The 19792-nt window shown below is 34.1% G+C and overlaps 1 protein-coding gene across 10 annotated transcripts in view; it reads right to left on the bottom strand.

Moving 5' to 3' along the window:
• Window positions 1–19792, bottom strand: part of arhgap12b (Rho GTPase activating protein 12b) — a 190484-nt gene that overhangs the window by 46814 nt on the left and 123878 nt on the right. For 8 of the 10 annotated variants that reach the window (XM_028804312.2, XM_051928964.1, XM_028804309.2 and 5 more), the window contains 3 exons: window positions 12880–13149; window positions 3966–4106; window positions 2036–2116 (listed from right to left, as the gene is read on the bottom strand). In XM_028804312.2, coding sequence (XP_028660145.1) covers window positions 2036–2116; window positions 3966–4106; window positions 12880–13149 — 492 coding nt within the window. The remainder of the gene's footprint in view (window positions 1–2035; window positions 2117–3965; window positions 4107–12879; window positions 13150–19792) is intronic. The other 2 variants (XM_028804316.2, XM_028804318.2) reach the window with 1 other exon arrangement.

The following is a 19792-nucleotide window of genomic DNA, read 5'->3' as shown; positions in this document are numbered from 1 at the left end:
CAGTAAAAGTAGAGAAAAAGAATCCTGTTTTGTTGCACTGCTTCAAAACAATAAACTAGACTTATTACTTGTAGAAATTTTATAGCCATTTTTTTCGGGCTGTTGCCGACACATTCACTGACACTTTAGCTTATTTCAACACATATGAAAATATGAACAACATTTAAAGTGTATTTGTTTGTAAAAAAATTGAATTTTGCAGTTTTTTTTTCTGCTGCAACATGTGTACAACATAACCAATTCTCCAGCTGTAAAAATTCTGAAAGAGAAATGTCTGAATTTTATTTTGAGTGATGATGAATTATATATATCCAGTTAAGTCAAAGTACCAGACAATGGCCAAAAATGACGCTGGGGTAAAAGGTTAAACACAATGAACAATACATGGAAATAGTATTTAAATAAATAGGTAACCATACTGTAGATAATCTTACAAATAAACACCTTCTACATCATCTTCAGCCATTGCCAAAGAAAACAATGCCAACAAAGAAGATCTATAGTATAAAGCTTCCTGCTTTTTGTGGCTTAGAAAAAGCAAGTCTGGTACTGTTGTTGAAAGTTTCTACCAACAACAATGTATTGAAGTTCAAAGAAATTACTAACAATAAATCACTTACAAGAAAGATATAGGCAAGAAGTAGTGCTAACCCTGCTACAACATCGTAGCTGGCTTGGGAGACCTTGGTACGGATTCAGATTGTTTCTCAAATGGCTTACATTAATCTCAATGGCAGAAAATCAGACTATTCCATCTATTGATCAGCTAAAAAGAAGTCAGTAACATAAAAAGGCCTGTGAATGGCTGATAAACACATCAACCAACAAACAAAGGCCTTTCCCAAGGTATGAGAACCTTTCCAACTAATTGGCCCAAAGCTAGACAAAATGATACAACTCAAACTAAAGTTGATTTAACAGTTGATTGCATCAGTATTGCCACAAAAAGAGTGCCAGAAGTACCAAGAAGCTTGGTAAAGAGGCGCATCTCAACAAGGTGCCTGAATATTAGTAGACAGGAATAGCTGTTCAATTTACAAAAGTAAATTCTTTTAGATAATAGCTGCATACAATGGACAATTTGACAAGTGTTGACAACTTATTTTTATTTACAAACTGAAAAAAGCACTTTGCAAGTGCAATTCTTTATGAATGGAAATCTGGTATTACTGATATCAGTGTCATTAAGCTTCCTATTAAAGGATCTTGTACTATCAGTGGACTAAACAAATGTATTTCAAAAATACAAGACAGCCGGATTGCATCTCTGCTTTTAAGCAATTTGCAGATGATTTAACATTTACATAGTGTCCAAATTTTTAGATATTTATAGATTCAATTATTGTTCCAGAACCTAAAATTTCATTATAATTTAGAAAATCAATAATACAGTTCTTTGACACCAGCATTTGTTATTAATTTACAGGGATTTACAATATCAGCTGGGGCGCAGGTAAATTAAATGAGTTGCTGATAGTCATAGTGTAAGGCAGAGACTGAACAAGCAACCATATTGGTTTACAGAGCTAAACCACTGCACTATTCTGCCAGTCTGATTATATACTGTAGATTACTTGGATATCCTTGAAGCTGCTTTCATTTACTGTTTAAAATAATGTGTATTTCTGCTATCATCTAAAATGGTTGGTCATATTACTGTGATTAAATCCTGAAACCTCAAGCAGTTGTTTCCCTAAATCTAAGCATGATTTATTGATACTTTTCATTGACAGGGAAAAGTGATAAACACCAGAAGCAAAGGATTTTCTCAAAAACGTCCTGCTCTCTTCATTTGACATTATCTCTAAGACTTTCGAACTTATTGTACTGACCATGATATGGATTTTTTTTCTCTTTTACCAACAGCCAATAATACATTTCTATATCAACATGCTGCACATCAAATATATTTGTAATATTTAGAAAATCATTAAGATCAGCAATCTGATTTTATAAATAGCAAACATATGTAGTTATCACCCAAATTTTTAAGGCACTTATATACAAACCACACCAATTATATTAATTTACTCACTTTAGGAAGTTCCCATTCAGATCTTGTTCCATCTGTACTATAGTAGTATGGGCGGCCTTGCTCATCAACATTTTTCATCCACTAAAAATAAATACATTTGACAAAAACACCATAGGAAAACGTCACAACCAAATAAAACAAAGACATAATTGCATAAACTGTCCTCTATACCTGGTCAATACTGTAAACATAACAAATCAATAGATATTCAGTTTGTGCCTACTCATATAACATAAAAATATGTACAGAGAAACAAATGCAAGACAAAAGTTTACTTATATGAACAAAGGTTAAAAAAAATCTCCTTTACAATAAGTACTGTACCAAACACTTAAGACAAAGTGACAAATAAATACTTTCATCTCATTGTTTATCTTCTGATTACCTGAGTTTTACTACTAAATATTTATCAAGCTGAGATAGTCGGAAAAGTTGGATGATTATTAAGCACATAATTTCAAATCAAGGCTTCGAGACCTATTTTTAGTAGCAGATGACTAACACAAGTAAAAAAAAGTAAACAGAGAATCTGAGGCATAAAATTATATAGTGCTTAAGTGATTTAAAAAGGTTTCTTTTCATATGAATACAGAATTTAAACTACTAAAAAATTAAAACTCTGTATGTTATCTTAAGAAATAATATGATTTTGTATTGACTACTATAAAACATATTACTCTAGAAACAAATTATTACTCTCCAAATTTGAAAGTATCTTATAATATACTGTACTTTAATGTTATTTCAAAAGAAGCAGACACCTAATACTAGTTCACCTTACATCTAGAACGATATAGATACTGGTGCTTTTTTATTCATCATTACTTCCAAAATTATTTTATTAAGATACAGATTTCACATTAGATTAAACTGCGCAAAAAGTTAAACAGCTTCTTAAATTCTCATGAACAATCTATTTCAGAGTTTCACAGCAGAAAGGCCTGTTTATACTAGACACTGTAACCACTAAAATGATTTAAATTTTTTTCCTCTTTAAACAACAACCAATATTGAGCAGGATACTTGGTTACTTGTTGCCAACTGATATCTCAAAAATACAAGGCTAAAGTCAATATTAAACAGTACAGATCAAAAAAAAAATCTGTTTAGTGGGTTTAGATGGATTCAAACTCAATCCAAAACTAACATGTCAGATTTTTAGATTTGAAAAATACTGCTTTCTGTGTAAAATATTAAAAAGTTATTGACAATATGAGAAGCGATCAACATTCTAAGACTTAAAATGTATTGAAAAGGATAATGCTCATACATATTTATATGCTGATGGGGTGAAAACAGTCTTCCAGAGCAGTTTCAGGAGTAATGATGGAAGCCTTCAAATGTGAAACTCTGTCCAACTGATTATACTTGCTGCACATGACAGAAGAGTTTCTGTCCTGATTATACTTGGCAAACACGCAACAAGCAAGAACAAGGGCCTTATGATTACTTTAGTTCTGCTTAAACTGAAAAATGCAATCCTGTTATAAATCAGTTCTCATTCTTAACTTTGCTCTGAAGAAACTTTCAAAATTTCTGCCAGTTTTTGCTTAATTTCTGAGGATATACCTTTTTTAATTCACGCATATTATAAATGTTTTTCATAAGGCAGTTCTATTTCATCTTTTTCAGAAATTTACTGTGCCCAGTATAAACAGACCTTTGCAATTTTCATATTTGAAGTTTATAAGAATAAAATCAACACTGCTCCACAGGTGGGTTTTATGACAACCATATACATAATTATATATAGCGTTCATATCTCACATATACACACACACACCTCCCTCATAGTTACTACATTTATGCATACTTTAGGTTTATATTTAAATTGTTAGATTTGAAGGGTTTATTAGTAAATGAAAATAGAAAAAAACATTAGCCAAAGGAAGAACTATTGAGAATTAAATAGACTGACAGACCCAAGTACCTTTTCATTAGTATATTCACTGATATATAAGGTTTGCCCATGTTCATCAAGCTCTTCAGACCAGCCACAAGGAGGTGAACCATACTGACTACCTGACTGGCTGGAATAAGTGCTGTGGCAGTTTTCTTCTGATGAAAAGGGCTAAAAGATAGAAATAAAAGAAACAAGGACAGAAGTGTTGTGATTAAGCAGGTTGGGGGAAGGTGTTTACCACTAAGACTAGAGGGGAGAACAATCACAGACAGAAAATAACCTTATCCCATAATTACCAAAAACATGCAAACCTAGCACCCACCACATCACATAATTAGTTAGAAAAGAATTCATATAAATTAAACAGGAATATTGTTAAATTAACTTTGACTGCATTCCACTGGTGAAGCTCTGAGCTCTGAAAATGATAGAAATGTGTGCATCAGCGGACACCTAAAAATCTAAACATATTAAATTATACTACAACTGTAAATAACATATAAAGAAAACATATATGCTAAATCTATCAGCTTTACTGTGCTATAATGATGTTTCCTGTTATGATTGTGTAAGGCTACCTTAAAAGGAAAGAGAACCTGAAATGGGGATCAAATGTTCTCTTGGTTCTCATTTCACAGATTGATCATACTCATTCAGAGTTCACAAAAAGTACTGTGAGGAACCACTCAATGAACACCATAGCTGATTTTCCTTGCAATGTAAATAACTCCTGAGTACATATAGCAAGTGTCACCTTACCATTTTTACAGTGAGTAGAATTTGATTTAGTGAAGACATACAAATAAAACTAATAATTACTGTTCTATATTCATTGCAAATTTGTATCATTCTCCCATATCCCACAACAACTAATTTAACAGAAGCACACAGGAATATTCAAAAAATGTGTGCAATGTGTTGTTCATATTATTATTATTACCATCATTCACGATTATTATTTGTATCAATATTATACTTTCTACACTTCTGACTTTGCACTTTTAGTGTTTTGCATGTTTTACAATAGAAAGATGAGATTTAATAAAAACGTCATTTTTTCAAACCAAAAAATGTCATGCTTTTTACATGTTTGAGAAAAAATGTAACATTAAGGAGGTTAAGCAGATTATTCAAATTATCATAAAGCTATTATTCTCTGAATGTTAACATTTGCCTCTATTAATTCCACACTTACTAAATATATTACTTCTTGATAATTGTGCTTCTTTCAATAAAGCAACAATGCACAATATATGGTTTAAATGCTACTCAACCTAAGGGGTAAATGTACTGATTAAGTATAAAAGTCCTAATTCTAATGTTTAAAGTGATATTTTAAAGTGAAAGGGTAATGATGGAAGATTTTAATGTCAGAAAGTTCAATTCATGAGGTTAAAAAAAAAAGAATGTTTTTTTTTCTGTGCCATGAATGTGTGTAGAATGCACAGCAGAAAGTCAATTACCTGTGCACCACTGTCAATGAGCAATCAGATGCCCAGTTGACCATGAAGACAATAGACACCAGACCACTACAGACTAACTATAAATTAGTTAAATTCATTCCTGATCTCCTCCTGTTCTTCACTGCAATAATTCTCAGAACTAAGGATCATCTACTGCTATCACTGTACTACATGCTCCAGTTTTAATATGATACAAGTATGGTATGCTGCAACTGACCCATAATCTCTTTTGCAAAAGCCAGCTAAAATGAAAAAAAAAAAAAAAAATACACAGAAAAAAAATTTGGACAAAGCATATGACTTCACTCCAATGTGTTCCACACCAGATTCCTATGTATTTAAGCAGCATAAACCTGTAACTTTTTCCTTTTTCATATGTATGAATATCTATAGGCTACATATAAACTACTATACTTCTGTCAGTAATTCAGATGAAGCACACCTAAGCATGTCACATCTGAAAAGGAAATACGTACCATTAAACCAGCATTAATCAAATATATATATATATATATATATATATATATATATATATATAAATAAAAGCCAAATATCACTGACTCACTCATCACGAAATCTCCCGAACCATGAGGACTTGGGACTTGAAATTTGAAATGTAGGTTACCCTTGGCCCATAGGTGCTCGCTAAGAAACGGCTTTAAAAATTTCATGGTCCAAGCGCGTTCTGTCTGTATGTCTGTCCGCTTTTCACAAGGGGGCGATATAAAGCCCCAGACAAAGCAATACAGTCCACAATATAAGAATATAAATACAATAAAGAGTTTTAATTCCACAAAGCACCTTCCAATAAACACATCTCCAACAATTAGCTACAATCTTATAGATATTGAAGCAGACTGTAACAATCTTACGGTCTTGTATGTATGTTATTATCCAGTTGACGCTCTGAGTTTTATCACGAAAAATCCATAGTATTATTTGTCGTTTAATATTTGTTTTTGTTAACTGTATTTTCATCTTGAATTATTCTTATTGTAACAATGTTGTAGTCATAATAGAATTAAATCAACCTAATATTAATATTGATTTAATTGACTTTTTTCTTTGTCAAAAATTCTGCATGCAAAAACTTACTACGACACTACAAAACAAAAATTAATCTGTCACGTTGTAATTTTTCTTATCTATATTTTTTATCATCCAGTTGACGCTCAGAACGTTTCTGGTGTGCTCCGTAATTATATTTTTCTCAAACAATTTTAAAAATCTTTATTTTCCTCCTAGGCACCACCGGGTATTTCAGCTAGCCAAATATAAAACAGCAAATGTAAAAAATAACAATAATTATGAGAACAGGCTATTTAGTCCAACAAAGCGTGTCAATCATATTTATCTAACTTCTCCTATATAACAAATAGGTGTTTGAAAGTTCATAGTCTCATACTGTCTACCTCACTGCTTGTTAGCTTATTCTACGTATGTATAATCCTCTATTTGAACGACATTTATGCAACTTTTACCCTTAAGATTCCAACTGTGTTTCTGTGTTGATGAGGAATTTGCTTTAAAGTAACAGACTTTGAAAGGCACAATAATACATGAAAAAAAACTTTAGTAAAAACTAAAAATGACTCTCAGTGGTGATGAAACAGCACCAGATAAACATATGTCAAAAAGAAAAACAGCAGAAGTCAAGCCTGGAAATGTGCTGTGTTCAAAGCAGGAATTGTACTTATTAAGTAAAAGCCAAAACACACTTTCATTATTGCCACTTTTGTATGGATTTAAATTAGAAATAGACTAATATGTGCTTCTGGAATGCAAGCATGTGATCAGCCAAATAGGAGTTGTAATTTAACTTTGTGTTACACATTTGTAAGAGGAGATGAAATGGTGCCAAGATTAATGTCTTTTTAACACAATTGCCTACTCAGTCCCGATAAAGGAACAGAGGCTTTGTATTAATTCTCTATTATAACAGTCCCACCTACAAATGTCCACCCAAGCACCCATCCATTTTTTAACCGGTATGTACAGTTCAGGGTCACAGGGGGAACCTTGCAAGCATCCACAATTACGCGTATAGGACTGTGGGATGTCGAAGGAAATTGCACTCTGGGAATGCTAACAACAGATGTAGCAAGTAAAAGTTGACGCATGTTTCAAATGAAGTGGCTATTTGGTTGTCTACACTTCTCCTTTTATTAATACCAAAAAACAAGCGTAGAAGTTCACTTTGTCACCTGTGTAAACAAGCAGTATTCATTTTCAATGATTTGAAACACAACACATCTCCCTATTAATGCAACATATACTGTGTTAACAAATACTTGCTATCACTGAGACATGCTGTTAGCAGGATGAGTAAAACAGCTTACTTCACAGCTGAATACGAATATGCAAATTCTAAATTTGTGTCATTCGTTTGCTTTTCAAAAGCAAACTAAAGTTCACAAGTATGCTGATCACAACAATATTTTGTCATCATTTAACTCAGTGGGAATCCCAGTCAATTTTACTGAATCAGCCCGCAATCTAGGAGTTATCTTTGACTCTAGCATGTTATTTAAAGCGCATATTACAAAGTTGTCCAAAACATGTTTCTTCCATCTTAAAAATGTTAGGAAATTAAGGCGCTTTTTAAATAAACAGGATTCTGAGAAACTAATTCATGCATTTATCTCTAGTAGGATTGACTACTGCAATGCGGTGTTCACTGGATGTTCAAACTGTTCTTTATACAGCCTCCAGTTAATCCAAAATGCGGCTGCGAGAATTATTACAAGAACAAGAAAATACGAACACGTAACTCCAGTTCTTAAATCCTTACACTGGCTCCCGGTTAAGTTTAGGGCAGATTTCAAAATCCTTCTTTTAACATATAAAGCATTAAATGGTCGAGGTCCGGCTTACTTGTCTGAACTTATCATGACTTACAAACCAGAGCGCACATTAAGATCTCAAGATGCCGGTCTGCTTATGATTCCAAGGATTAATAAAATAACAGTGGGAGGTCGAGCTTTTAGTTACAGGGCCCCTAAACTGTGGAATGGTCTGCCTACTACTATAAGAGATGCCCCTTCGGTCTCAGCTTTTAAATCCTGGCCGAAGACTCACTACTTCAGTTTAGCATATCCTGACTAGAGCTGCTGATTAACTTTACAGACTGCATCTCTGTTGTTAGTCATTAGGTCCTTTCATCGGATTGGCTGGCCCAGCACTGTTTCAGCTGTGGAATGGCCAAATGGGGGAGGCAGCTTGAAGGATGAGGTCTCCAGGACTCTATACAAATCCAAATCTTATTATGGGATATATCATCTACTGTTAAATTCTGCTCTGTACTTCTAAAATTTATATTTTTTATTTCTTACTATATTGAGAAATTGTTCTGTTCTGTACTGTATTGTATTGTATTGACCCCCTTCTTTTGACACCCACTGCACGCCCAATCTACCTGTAAAGGGGTCTCTCTTTGAACTGCCTTTCCCAAGGTTTCTTCCATTTTTCCCTACAAGGTTTTTTTGGGAGTTTTTCCTTGTCTTCTTAGAGAGTCAAGGCTGGGGGGCTGTCAAGAGGCAGGGCCTGTTAAAGCCCATTGCGGCACTTCCAGTGTGATTTTGGGCTATACAAAAATAAACTGTATTGTATTGTATTGTAAGTATAACCCCTAAAATGTGATTAAAGTTGTCGATGCAAATATGTCACATATTTGAATGGTTAAGATTAATCAACTACAGATAACATAAGTCCAGTTAATATTCTAATTCTAGATTTGTGCACATGCTAAGCAATAAATATCTGATCACTTATGTAAGATACATCGAAAACAGTGCAATAAAGGTTGCTTTATGAGAGAGATATAAAATTAATGTAAACCTGACAAAAATAATTTCAAACTGGAAGCCTTAAAGTTTAAATAAATGTTAAAAAAAAAAAAAAAAAAAAAAAAAGGTTTGGATAACTAAAGCATCAGGTGTTTGTGACATTTGAAATTTCAATTGATTTGTCTCATCCTTTAAAAACTTTTGGTTTTTTTAACCAGCTAATGATGCAAGGATAAATATTTTAACAGCAAATAGTATTCTCTGACAAACCATGGTTTAAAAGCATGTTGTTAAAAACAGCTTTGAAGAGATTGTTTAAAATGAAAACATCCTGAATTATCTTTGAATTTACTAACTCAACAGAACGGGCAAAATAATGTTTGAATTTGTATTTTTAGTGCTGATTTTAAGCAGTATTTTTCTGTTACATTGGGAGAAAATGTCAGAGAATAAATTTAAGATGAATCATGCGGTCCATGATTATATCATTCTTTATAAACCCTATGCTGAAATCCCCCAAGATTATAATCCTCACACTCCAACTGTAATCACAGTGGAAGAATTCAAATGTCTATCACATATTAACATTCAAGCCTTGCATTATAAATTGGTATTCATTAATGTCAATACTAGTTTACTTAAATAAGAGTTTGTTAACTACTTGTCTGAAATTCTCTATTCCACTATTTTAAACCCTTATCATTTTTCTATTCTATTATGGCAAAAGGCACAATGTTGTTCACTTGAATAATGGAAGCACTTTAAATAAAGTGGTATCAAATGGGTATTGAGTATCATGAAATTTAATTGGCATTAGTATTGAATACAAAAATTCTGTCATCGTGACATTCCTACCCAGCTCTACACAATGTCCTATTCCTGACACACACAACAGGCCATGACACATTCACTGCCTGCCTATTTGACATATATAAACTTTCACTAACTTCCTACATATGAATATAAGCACCACTGAACTGCTTCTTCTGAATTTCCAACTCAACTCCAGTAGGATTAACTTCTCACTATACCTCAGTGACAGCAAACGTTTACCTTCCACATTCATCACTTGTCTTGGAATTATTCTTTCAAAAACCAAAATTCACATCTATACAGTCATCAAAGCATCATTTAACTACTTATTGAGCACTGCCAGAGACAGTATTTCTTAAGAAGAAGCAAGTAAGAGTCTATTTCATGTCTTCATCACCTCACTGCTGGTTTAGTGCAATTCTCTTTTTAATGGTCGTGCTGCTAAAGGTATCAACTGGCTACATCAAGTTCAAAATGCTATAGCACAAATACAATGAGTATGTTCCATCACCTAGCTCAAATACAATGACTTCAAGTAGGGTGCTGGATAATATTTAAAACTTTAATTTTAACTTAATTTCAACACACAAGTCACAATAATTAATTTCAACACACAGAGGGGATTGGGCGGTCTCGTGGCCTGGAACCCCTGCAGATTTTATTTTTTTTTCCAGCCGTCTGGAGTTTTTTTTTGTTTTTTCTGTCCACCCTGGCCATCGGACCTTACTCTTTTTTTTATGTTAACTAATATTGTCTTATTTTAATTTCTTATGTTGTTATATTTTTTTATTTACTGTTCTTCATTATGTAAAGCACTTTGAGCTACTTTTTTGAATTAAAATGTGCTATACAAATAAATATTATTATTATTATGTTACCAAACCCAAGCATGTGAGATATTCTGATCCAAGTCAGCAAAACACCGGCTTTACAACTCTTACTTAGAATTCATTCTAACTAACATGTGGCCCATGTTCTCTAGAACTGTCTCTATAGCTATTTTCTTGAAGCTCCATCGGTGGACTCAAATATCAAATTCAAATAGCAAAGCTCTGTCTCTTCTCCCTCAAATATCAATCAGTTTGAGTGCAACTGTATTCTTATACCATTCAACTGCAACAAAATCCTGATTCCACCATATTGTCCATCAGGCTTTTCATCTGTTCCAATATACTTAATCAACTGTTCTTTAATTATAAACGCCTTAGCCTTTATTTGTTACAGAGCTAAGGACACTGTTTAAGTTACTATTTATTAAGAAATATATTATTGTTTGCTTTGTAAAGCCTTTTGTTATGGTATCTTCTATGAACAGTACTATATAAAATGAAGATCAAATAATTCACTGACATACAGAAGATTTGTTATAGTCTTTTGCATACTGAATAATGAACATAATTATAAACATTAGCTTGATATGACTTTTTCCAAGTGAGTACATTGTGAAAATTATAGTGTAAGCACTGAATAAAACATAACAAAATTAACTGGTAATTGACATGTAAAATATGTCACAGTGAGGTTTCACATGAATGGATATCATGTATAAACATGGCTACACTGTGACACATTAAAAAAATAAATAAATAAAAAAAACAACATTTAAATAAGGCTACATTGCCCTAGGGAACATTTTTCCTACTTAAGCATAGTTCTGTTTTCAAAAAAAAAAAATTCAGGCAAGTTAACAAGTAACTAAATGACAAATTAGAGAAAACAACCACTCACAATGTACACAAACATACCAGAACCAGTATTTTTTGTTTTTATTCTTACTTTTAAAAACACCTCATTCAACTTCATAAACAATATAATATTTTGCCTTCCACTGCACTTGAAGTAAGTAATAAATACCACATCAGAAAAATCAAAGCAGACAGCTACTCAAGTGTCCCATTATGTTGGTCCGACTGGTAATAAATTGTTATTGCAGTGTGCTGCTTCAATGTAAGCTGTACAATATTACTATAAAACTATATGTATCTGAGCAGCACAGGATGAAAAAGTCTTACAGCCTTGTAGGATAAGTTGACCATAAAAATGTAAGCTGACAGTCTTATATGTAGCATTCTGCATTCATACAGAAGAATGGCTCATGTTTCAATTCTTACTACACAGTACTACAAGAGTAAATAGCAGACATGTAACCCCATTTTCGTATTAAAATATATACACTTTTTTATCCTTTCTTAAACAAACACCTGTCTGCTTTTTTTTTTTTTTTTTTTTTTACTTTTAACAAATGCATTATTATTTTTCACAGTGGACTTAATATGGCTTTTTTGATAGTGATCAATAGTGGTGGTAGTAAAGTGCATTCCCCATAGAAAGTCTTAACAGGTGCATTAGCGACATCTGCTGGATCGGACGCCAAAATGAAAATATGCAAAAATCTGCATATACTGTAGTAGTTGAGCAGGATTGAGATCCACAAGATCAATCTTGAGACTAAGAGTCGTTTAAATGAAAAACAACAATTAATCGCAAAACCGATATTTTTATCCAGGCCTAAAAAACACTACAAATTGAAGGATTTTTTGTTATGTAAATACTCAAAGATTAAGAGATAAATTCCAAAAAGCCAGCAGACCATATAACCAGTCAGGTTTAGTGAGTAAGTAGTACAGCTGTTTGTACTACATTGAGATGACACAAAAATCACTCCATCCTCAAATGGACAGGAATGAAATACAGATATAAAACATTATAAAGGCCTAAACAGGTTTAAATGAGAGGACACATTTAATCCCAAGTAGGAGAAAAGTGTTAAAAAAAAAGTCTAAAGATTATAAGAGTATGAAGTCAGCCACTGTAAACAAATTCCAATATAGATAGTGTCATTAAACAATCCCCTCTCTATCTGAATCCCCACCAAAGTACCTCTTGATCCCCAGATGCAACTGTATCTCCTCGGCTGCTAATACTGCTGCTGGTGTCACGACCACGAGGTGGCTTCCAAGTACGTTCTTGTGTAATCCTGTTGAAATAGTAGTGCCTCCCATTAGCATCTTTGTGGGTCTCCCACTCCCCTGTAGTGTTCAAAGGTGAACTACTGGGCACAGGTGGCAAGCTTGACACTGTTATTTTCAGCTCCTGAAGGTTGGCATAAACAGGTGACTCAGGTCGACCCAGACCTGTAGGTGATGATGTCTGCAGGTCAAGAAGATAAAAAGAAAACATTAAACATGACAACATTCAAGAAAGATGATCAGACAAGGTCTGTCAATGTTTAAACTGTCTTTAGAACTTCACTGTTTCACCCTTTCACAATTCATCATATTAATATTACACTCATACTAAAATGAAAAAAACCCTTCTATTTCAATGATTTCAGAGATAGTTGGGAGAGAATTATAAAATCATATAATCTGTCAGCACATACATTCCACCAGAGTTTTCTAGTTAGTGCTTTTCTGAAGATAAGCTCAACTTTAAAAAAACAAAACATAAAAAGTTTTTAATGGAAATGCAGTTTAGGAAATAAAGTTTATAAAAATATTTGGGAATCTAATATTTCAGTATGGATGAGGTGCTATTGATCTAATGTACCTCATTAAATATGAAGATGCATCTATTTGCTTATAAGAAAACACTCCTAGTTACCATATTTCTAAAGTTACCATGGGCAATATAATGATTTAATTAGCTGTGTCAAAAAATGTAATAATGAGTATAACTAGTCAATATTTAATTTCTATTTTAGTTTCACATTAAGTTTTAGAACTGTAAAATTAAAGATCTGAAGTGAACCCCTGCAGGACTTTCACCTTCAATACAGAGCTGACAACAAATGGTGCAATCTAAGCTAAGCGCATGTTAATTCAGCTAATAACGGTGTATGCAGCACATCTGCCCAGAGTTAGGCTGCCAAGACCCAGGACCAGACCCAGCATCTGAAAAATACCTCCAACATCTGCATCCCTAGATCAAATGCTTTAAGCATGACCAACTGAACTTCTGTCTACATCTCTGGAATCATCATAGATGTTCAATCTTTAATAGCTCCCTTCTGTGTAATACTTGATATACCAGCAAATTTTCATGATAAACTCTTGTTACCCTAGTGGCTTGCAATTCAACCCTGATTAACTGGATTAGATTTTTAACCCTGATGATATTTTGCAGTTCGAACAACATGTACAATGAGATTTTAAATTAGAAAGTGTCATATTAAACTGAAGACAAAAAATGAAAATGTCTGGCAGTACGTTATCAATGACTGCTTCTGCCAAAACACCATTTACTAAGTCCTATTCAGACTCAAAGGCCCTAAACTCTTTAACCCTATTATCATGCTTCATTTCTTTTTTTTCTTCTATCAATTTAAAGCAGACCAAATGTACCTGAAAAGAATAAAAAACAAAGGATAAAAAGGAAATATTAGGTTGTACAAAAATAAACTTTACATAAAAAAAAGAATAGTTTTCTCACAAAAATCAAGCTTGTTTCTGAATACATAATTAAAGGATTAAGAACCAAAATTGAATTATTAAAATGATTAAATTATTAAAATACAAAACAATGATTGAACAGCAGCAAGATTTCTAGGCTAATGATATATTGACCCTTACATGTTCTGAACTTTTTTCTACAAGGTGATAAACCATATCCTGTCATCGTCAAGCACTTAGGCTGAACCATCCCAGAATACCATACATGTTCATTGCAGTGTACAAACAATATATATCTTTCTCAAATTTCTGCAAAATAAATTATATACAGGAGATAAACCAATGTCACCAAACAGGATCATGCATGTTTAAGAAAGGGCCGAGTGAATATATAGTAGTTTTTCAAGATTTGTAAAATAGAGAATAAAAAAGCAAGTGTATTTAATGTGTTTGTCAATAAGGCCCTTTTGTCCACTGCATTTTACATCTACTACATCTTCATTTACAGTATTTTCTAAATGACACACTTGTGCCTACTGCACTGATGCCAGCTATTAATCAACTAATCTAGAAGAACTCTGTCATACTACTGGCAATCAAATTGTGATTCATGTACTCACTAACTAAGCTTATGTATTTATCTTATAAGAGAACAGACCCACAATCAAAACCAAACAAGTCATCAGAAAAAATACAGATGCATCAGATAAAAATAACTAAGCTGTGACAGGCCAGGTTAACTTATGAATGTAAACAAATACTCTTATTCTCTGTAGCACGACAACAATTCTAAGAGGAGAACCCCCAGTTTCAAGGAGAAAGGTCTATGTTTTCAGAATGGTAAATTCCTCAAACCACATACCGTAAAGTTGCATGGTGGCAAAATCATTGTTAGATTTAAATACAGTGTCATTGAATAAGAAAATAATTTGTGTTAATTGCCTATTTGTGCCACAGTAAACAAAAAAGCACAGTCGGCAATTTAAAATTCATATAAAGCAACCCCTGGGATTGAACCTCACTAATATCACTGGATCCATCCATCCATCCATCAATTTTCCAACCCGCTGAATCCGAACACAGGGTCACGGGGGGTCTGCTGGAGCCAATCCCAGCCAACACATGGCACAAGGCAGGAACCAATCCCGGGCAGGGTGCCAACCCACCGCAGGACACACACACAAACACATCCACACACCAAGCACACACTAGGGCCAATTTAGAATCGCCAATCCACCTAACCAGCATGTCTTTGGACTGTGGGAGGAAACCGGAGCGCCCGGAGGAAACCCACGCAGACACGGGGAGAACATGCAAACTCCACGCAGGGAGGACCCGGGAAGCGAACCCAGGTCCCCAGGTCTCACAACTGCGAGGCAGCAGCGCTACCCACTGCGCCACCGTGCCGCCCATCACTGGATCCATTAATGCTATTAATTATTGGTACTTCTCATTAGAATCTTCCATGTAATAGGACCCTGAAACATTATCCTAATATTAAACCATCAGAGTTTTACAACTCTGGTCTACTTCAGATCCAAGTAGGAAATCATTTTTAAGGGGTAATTTTTGCCCCCCACTGACTGAAATCGTGGGACATTTTGTAAACAAATGGGGGCATTTTAGCAAAGCATTTTGCAGAAATCGCCAAGAATTAGACAAGCATGCCTATTTTGAGTTACTTGCCATGAATAACTTCAGATTTCCATGTAAATGTTTACATGCTTCTGGTTCTTTATATAAAATGATTACCAAATTCTTGGATTTTAATATTACTACTGTGGTTATCCTGAAGCTTAATGTGACTGTTTTTGTAGGTCAAGGTGACTTTGTCATCGGCAAACTGTGTACATGTACATAGTGACATGAACCAATGCGTCTCCATGAGACCCAGTGCAACATAGAGCAACATACAACAAGGTATAAGGTGAGACAGAAACAAACCATAAATAGACAATACAACCATGTAACAGTATAGTGTAAAAGTGATTTAAACCTTCCAGAAAAAAGTAATATTGCACTATAAGGTTATCAAACCACATAACAGGACATACGTCTGCATCTTGTATCAATACACAAAACAAAATAAAGTGCAGGTGCTGCTGAAAAAAATATATAAAGCATAAAGTGTTGTTGTATACTGGAATGACAGTGGTTAAATGTAGCCTGTGGTGAAACTGTTACTCAGTCTTGCAGAACCAGAATGGATGCTTCAATATTACTTGCCAGACGGTAGAAGAGGGGAGAGTCTATGTTAATGGTGGGGGGGGTTAGGGAATGGTCTTTCACAATGTTATGGAGCTGGGGTTGGTAAATGTCTTTCAGGGGAGGTAGAGGCGCACTGAAAACCTTCTCTGCTACTTTCACTATCTGCTGTAGTGTGTTGCAGTCCGAAACATTACAGTTTCCATACTAGACAGTGATGCAGCTAGAAAGCAGACTTTCAATGGTACTCCTATAGAATGTGGTAAGGATTGATGGGGCGAGGTTCACTGTTTTCAGTCTTCGCAAGAAGTACAGATGCTGCTGAGCCCTCTTGGCTATGGAGGCTCAGTTGAGGGACAAAGAAAGGTCAAGGGTGATGTGGACTCCCAGGAACTTGGTGGTTCTGACCCTCTCAACAACAGCGCTGTAGATGGTGAGAGGTGGGTTTGTCTTTTCAACATTAAAAGAGAGATTGTTGCACTTACACCAGGAAGCCACTCTCACCACCTCCTCCATGTATGCTGAGACATCATCATTATAAATTAAACCTACCACCATCAAGTCATCTGCTGACTTGATGATCTGTAGTATTAAGCATGGGGTGTGCATATACTACTAACAACATACCACTGTAGAACTTGCTACTGTAACTGAATTACGGAAAGGCAGAATGGTAGCAGGAGACTGAGTAGGTGTCTGTGCATAAATAAATGGGGAGAGATTCATGAATACCATTTTAGTGTTGATCATTAATAAAGTTTTCACTTGTTCTTGTTTTGTAATCCCACTGCCTCATTGTAATTCTTCTCCACATGCCTTCATATGGCAAACTTAATGAAACACTAAAGCAACTGTCACTCCTCACATATGATTCTTGGTTGACTGAACTGAAATCACTGCAATTTGTTTGATAATTTTCACTGCTTTTTACAAAGTCCCCAGTAGCACTGGGAATAGTGTGAGGGAAAGTGGTCAACCCTTATAAAATATTCAAGATATTTTATACGCCTGCATTTCTATTTCAAGCCAATGTACAGTAATTAACATTTTCAATAGTTGGCACACTGATCCATATAATAATTGTAAGTTATTGTTTTGGTGATGGCATAGTCTTTTATGTTTGAAACATGCTTTCAGCGTAGCCATTCAATTTTTACAGAGTCAGCACGAGAAGGTGAAAAAAAAAATTATACAGGAATCTGTAACGTGAATTTTATTTCAATTGTAACAGTGATACCCAATTAATTGATTACTTTAAGTGTTAAAACTGTTTGAGTGCACTTATGCCCTTTGACTCTGATTATTTCCAACGCAGCTTCACATATAGTAAGAAATCAAACTGAATATAAATTTTTTGTAAAGAAAAAATATGGAAAGTTAAAAAGATTTCGTCACAAAATCTGGCAACTTTTGCCTAACATAAACAATCTTTTTTTTCAGACTTTTAGAAGGAAAAAAGCAATAAAAGCCCACTGCACAAATGTTTTTCATCTTATTTTACCGTAGCTATGCTCTGGTACTTCGCTTCACCATATGTGATTGGCTTTGTACAAACTACAAAAGAGGTGAAGTATTCAAGAGATTTATAATGTTACTTTCAATGTCCAGATGATGAATACAGTTCATAAATACTATTACAAATTATTTCTCCCGTGAACATGTGCCCCACTTTTAACATGCCTATAACAATATACTAGGGAGAATGAATGAAACCTACAAAATGAGAGTTGTATTTCTCAGCAAATCTTTTTTTCTCTACTACAGTTTTGCACAGAAGCACAGACAAAAACTTCTCAAGTCCTGAAATTAAAGGACATGTAAAACATTACATTTAATTTAAAATAATTAACAGAAAAATTAAAGTCAATGATTCCTGTTGACATGAATTACATCTTATTACTGCCAAACTACCTCTTTCTCAATTGATTAGGTAACAGCAATTTGGGGGAAAAAAAACTCACTTTTTTACCATTTTTTTCTGAACTCTGTCACCACCAAAAGAAAACTAAGAGAACAAAGCAATTTTAAAAATCTCCATGCAACTGCTATCAAACACTTGCACTTTCATCCGGGTACAGAACAGAAAGATTACTGTAATGATTTTTTTAGAAAATATTATTAAAAATTCTTAGGAAGTCACAACAACTTAGATTCCTGTGTGTTGCTAAGCCCACATTTCAAATTTTTTATCCAATCTAATTCATCTAATGCTAACAATGAAAATATAGCAAATAATCTTGCAACTCATTCAACATAACACCCAACGTTAATTATTCACTGAAAAATAGTAAAAAAATGTTTTACCTTCTTTCCTAAGTTAAGAACAAAAACCTCATCATTATCATCTTGTTTACAGTTGCCTTTGACAGTGGCAAAGTTCATCATGCGGCTTTAAAAAAAATAACTAACAGTGCTGCATCAGAATATTTTTGTGAGAAGCAGACGGTTGTACAGTTACTGCATTGTTTTGCTGCATCTACAAAAAAAGAAAGTGCGCTTTTCCTGGGGAGGAAGTAGTTTAATCAAAAACCACATGACCATAAAACACTTTGATCTACTAAGTCGCCTTTTTGCCATGTGTAACCTGAAATAATTCCAGTTTCTCTTTCAGTCACCACATTTCTCTCAACCACAGAAACTTGTTGCTCTGGACCAAAAAAGGAATACAACTGAGTCATAACAAACACATCAACTTAAAAGACAGGCATGCTCTGAAAAACACAAATAGTGTTATTTACACAAAAAAACCGATGGAGACACAAGGAAAAATGTGCAAACTCCACTCCATGTGTGACTGGGCCAGAATTTGAATACAGTCTCCTTGTTTTGAGGTACAAGAACTAAGTAATGGTGGCCTACATTATAAAAACGCAACCACAGAAACAGATACAGCAATAAGCATTAGGGAAAAACAAATAAGGGAGCATTACATAAAAACTGATGAAAAACAAACCCCAAATGAAAAAAGGCTGATGCAGGAAGCATGCTATTAAAACACAAAGGAATAATAACCATCCTTCTTTGTTTTGTCAAAAAGACAGCCTTTTGTCATTAATCAGAAAAGTAAACTATTGTGCAACATATTGCCACATGGGTGGTACAAGATAGAAGTGGATTGCTAAACATACCTTCCTGCACAGGCACACACTGTCATGCAGTATGCTACAGCAAAAATGCAGAGACATGCAGTAGCTATG

The sequence above is a fragment of the Erpetoichthys calabaricus genome, chromosome 6 (genome assembly GCF_900747795.2).
Source record: "Erpetoichthys calabaricus chromosome 6, fErpCal1.3, whole genome shotgun sequence".
Taxonomy (NCBI): Eukaryota; Metazoa; Chordata; class Cladistia; order Polypteriformes; family Polypteridae; genus Erpetoichthys; species Erpetoichthys calabaricus.
Note: the sequence above shows the minus strand (reverse complement) of the source record. Positions and strands in the feature narration are given on the sequence as shown.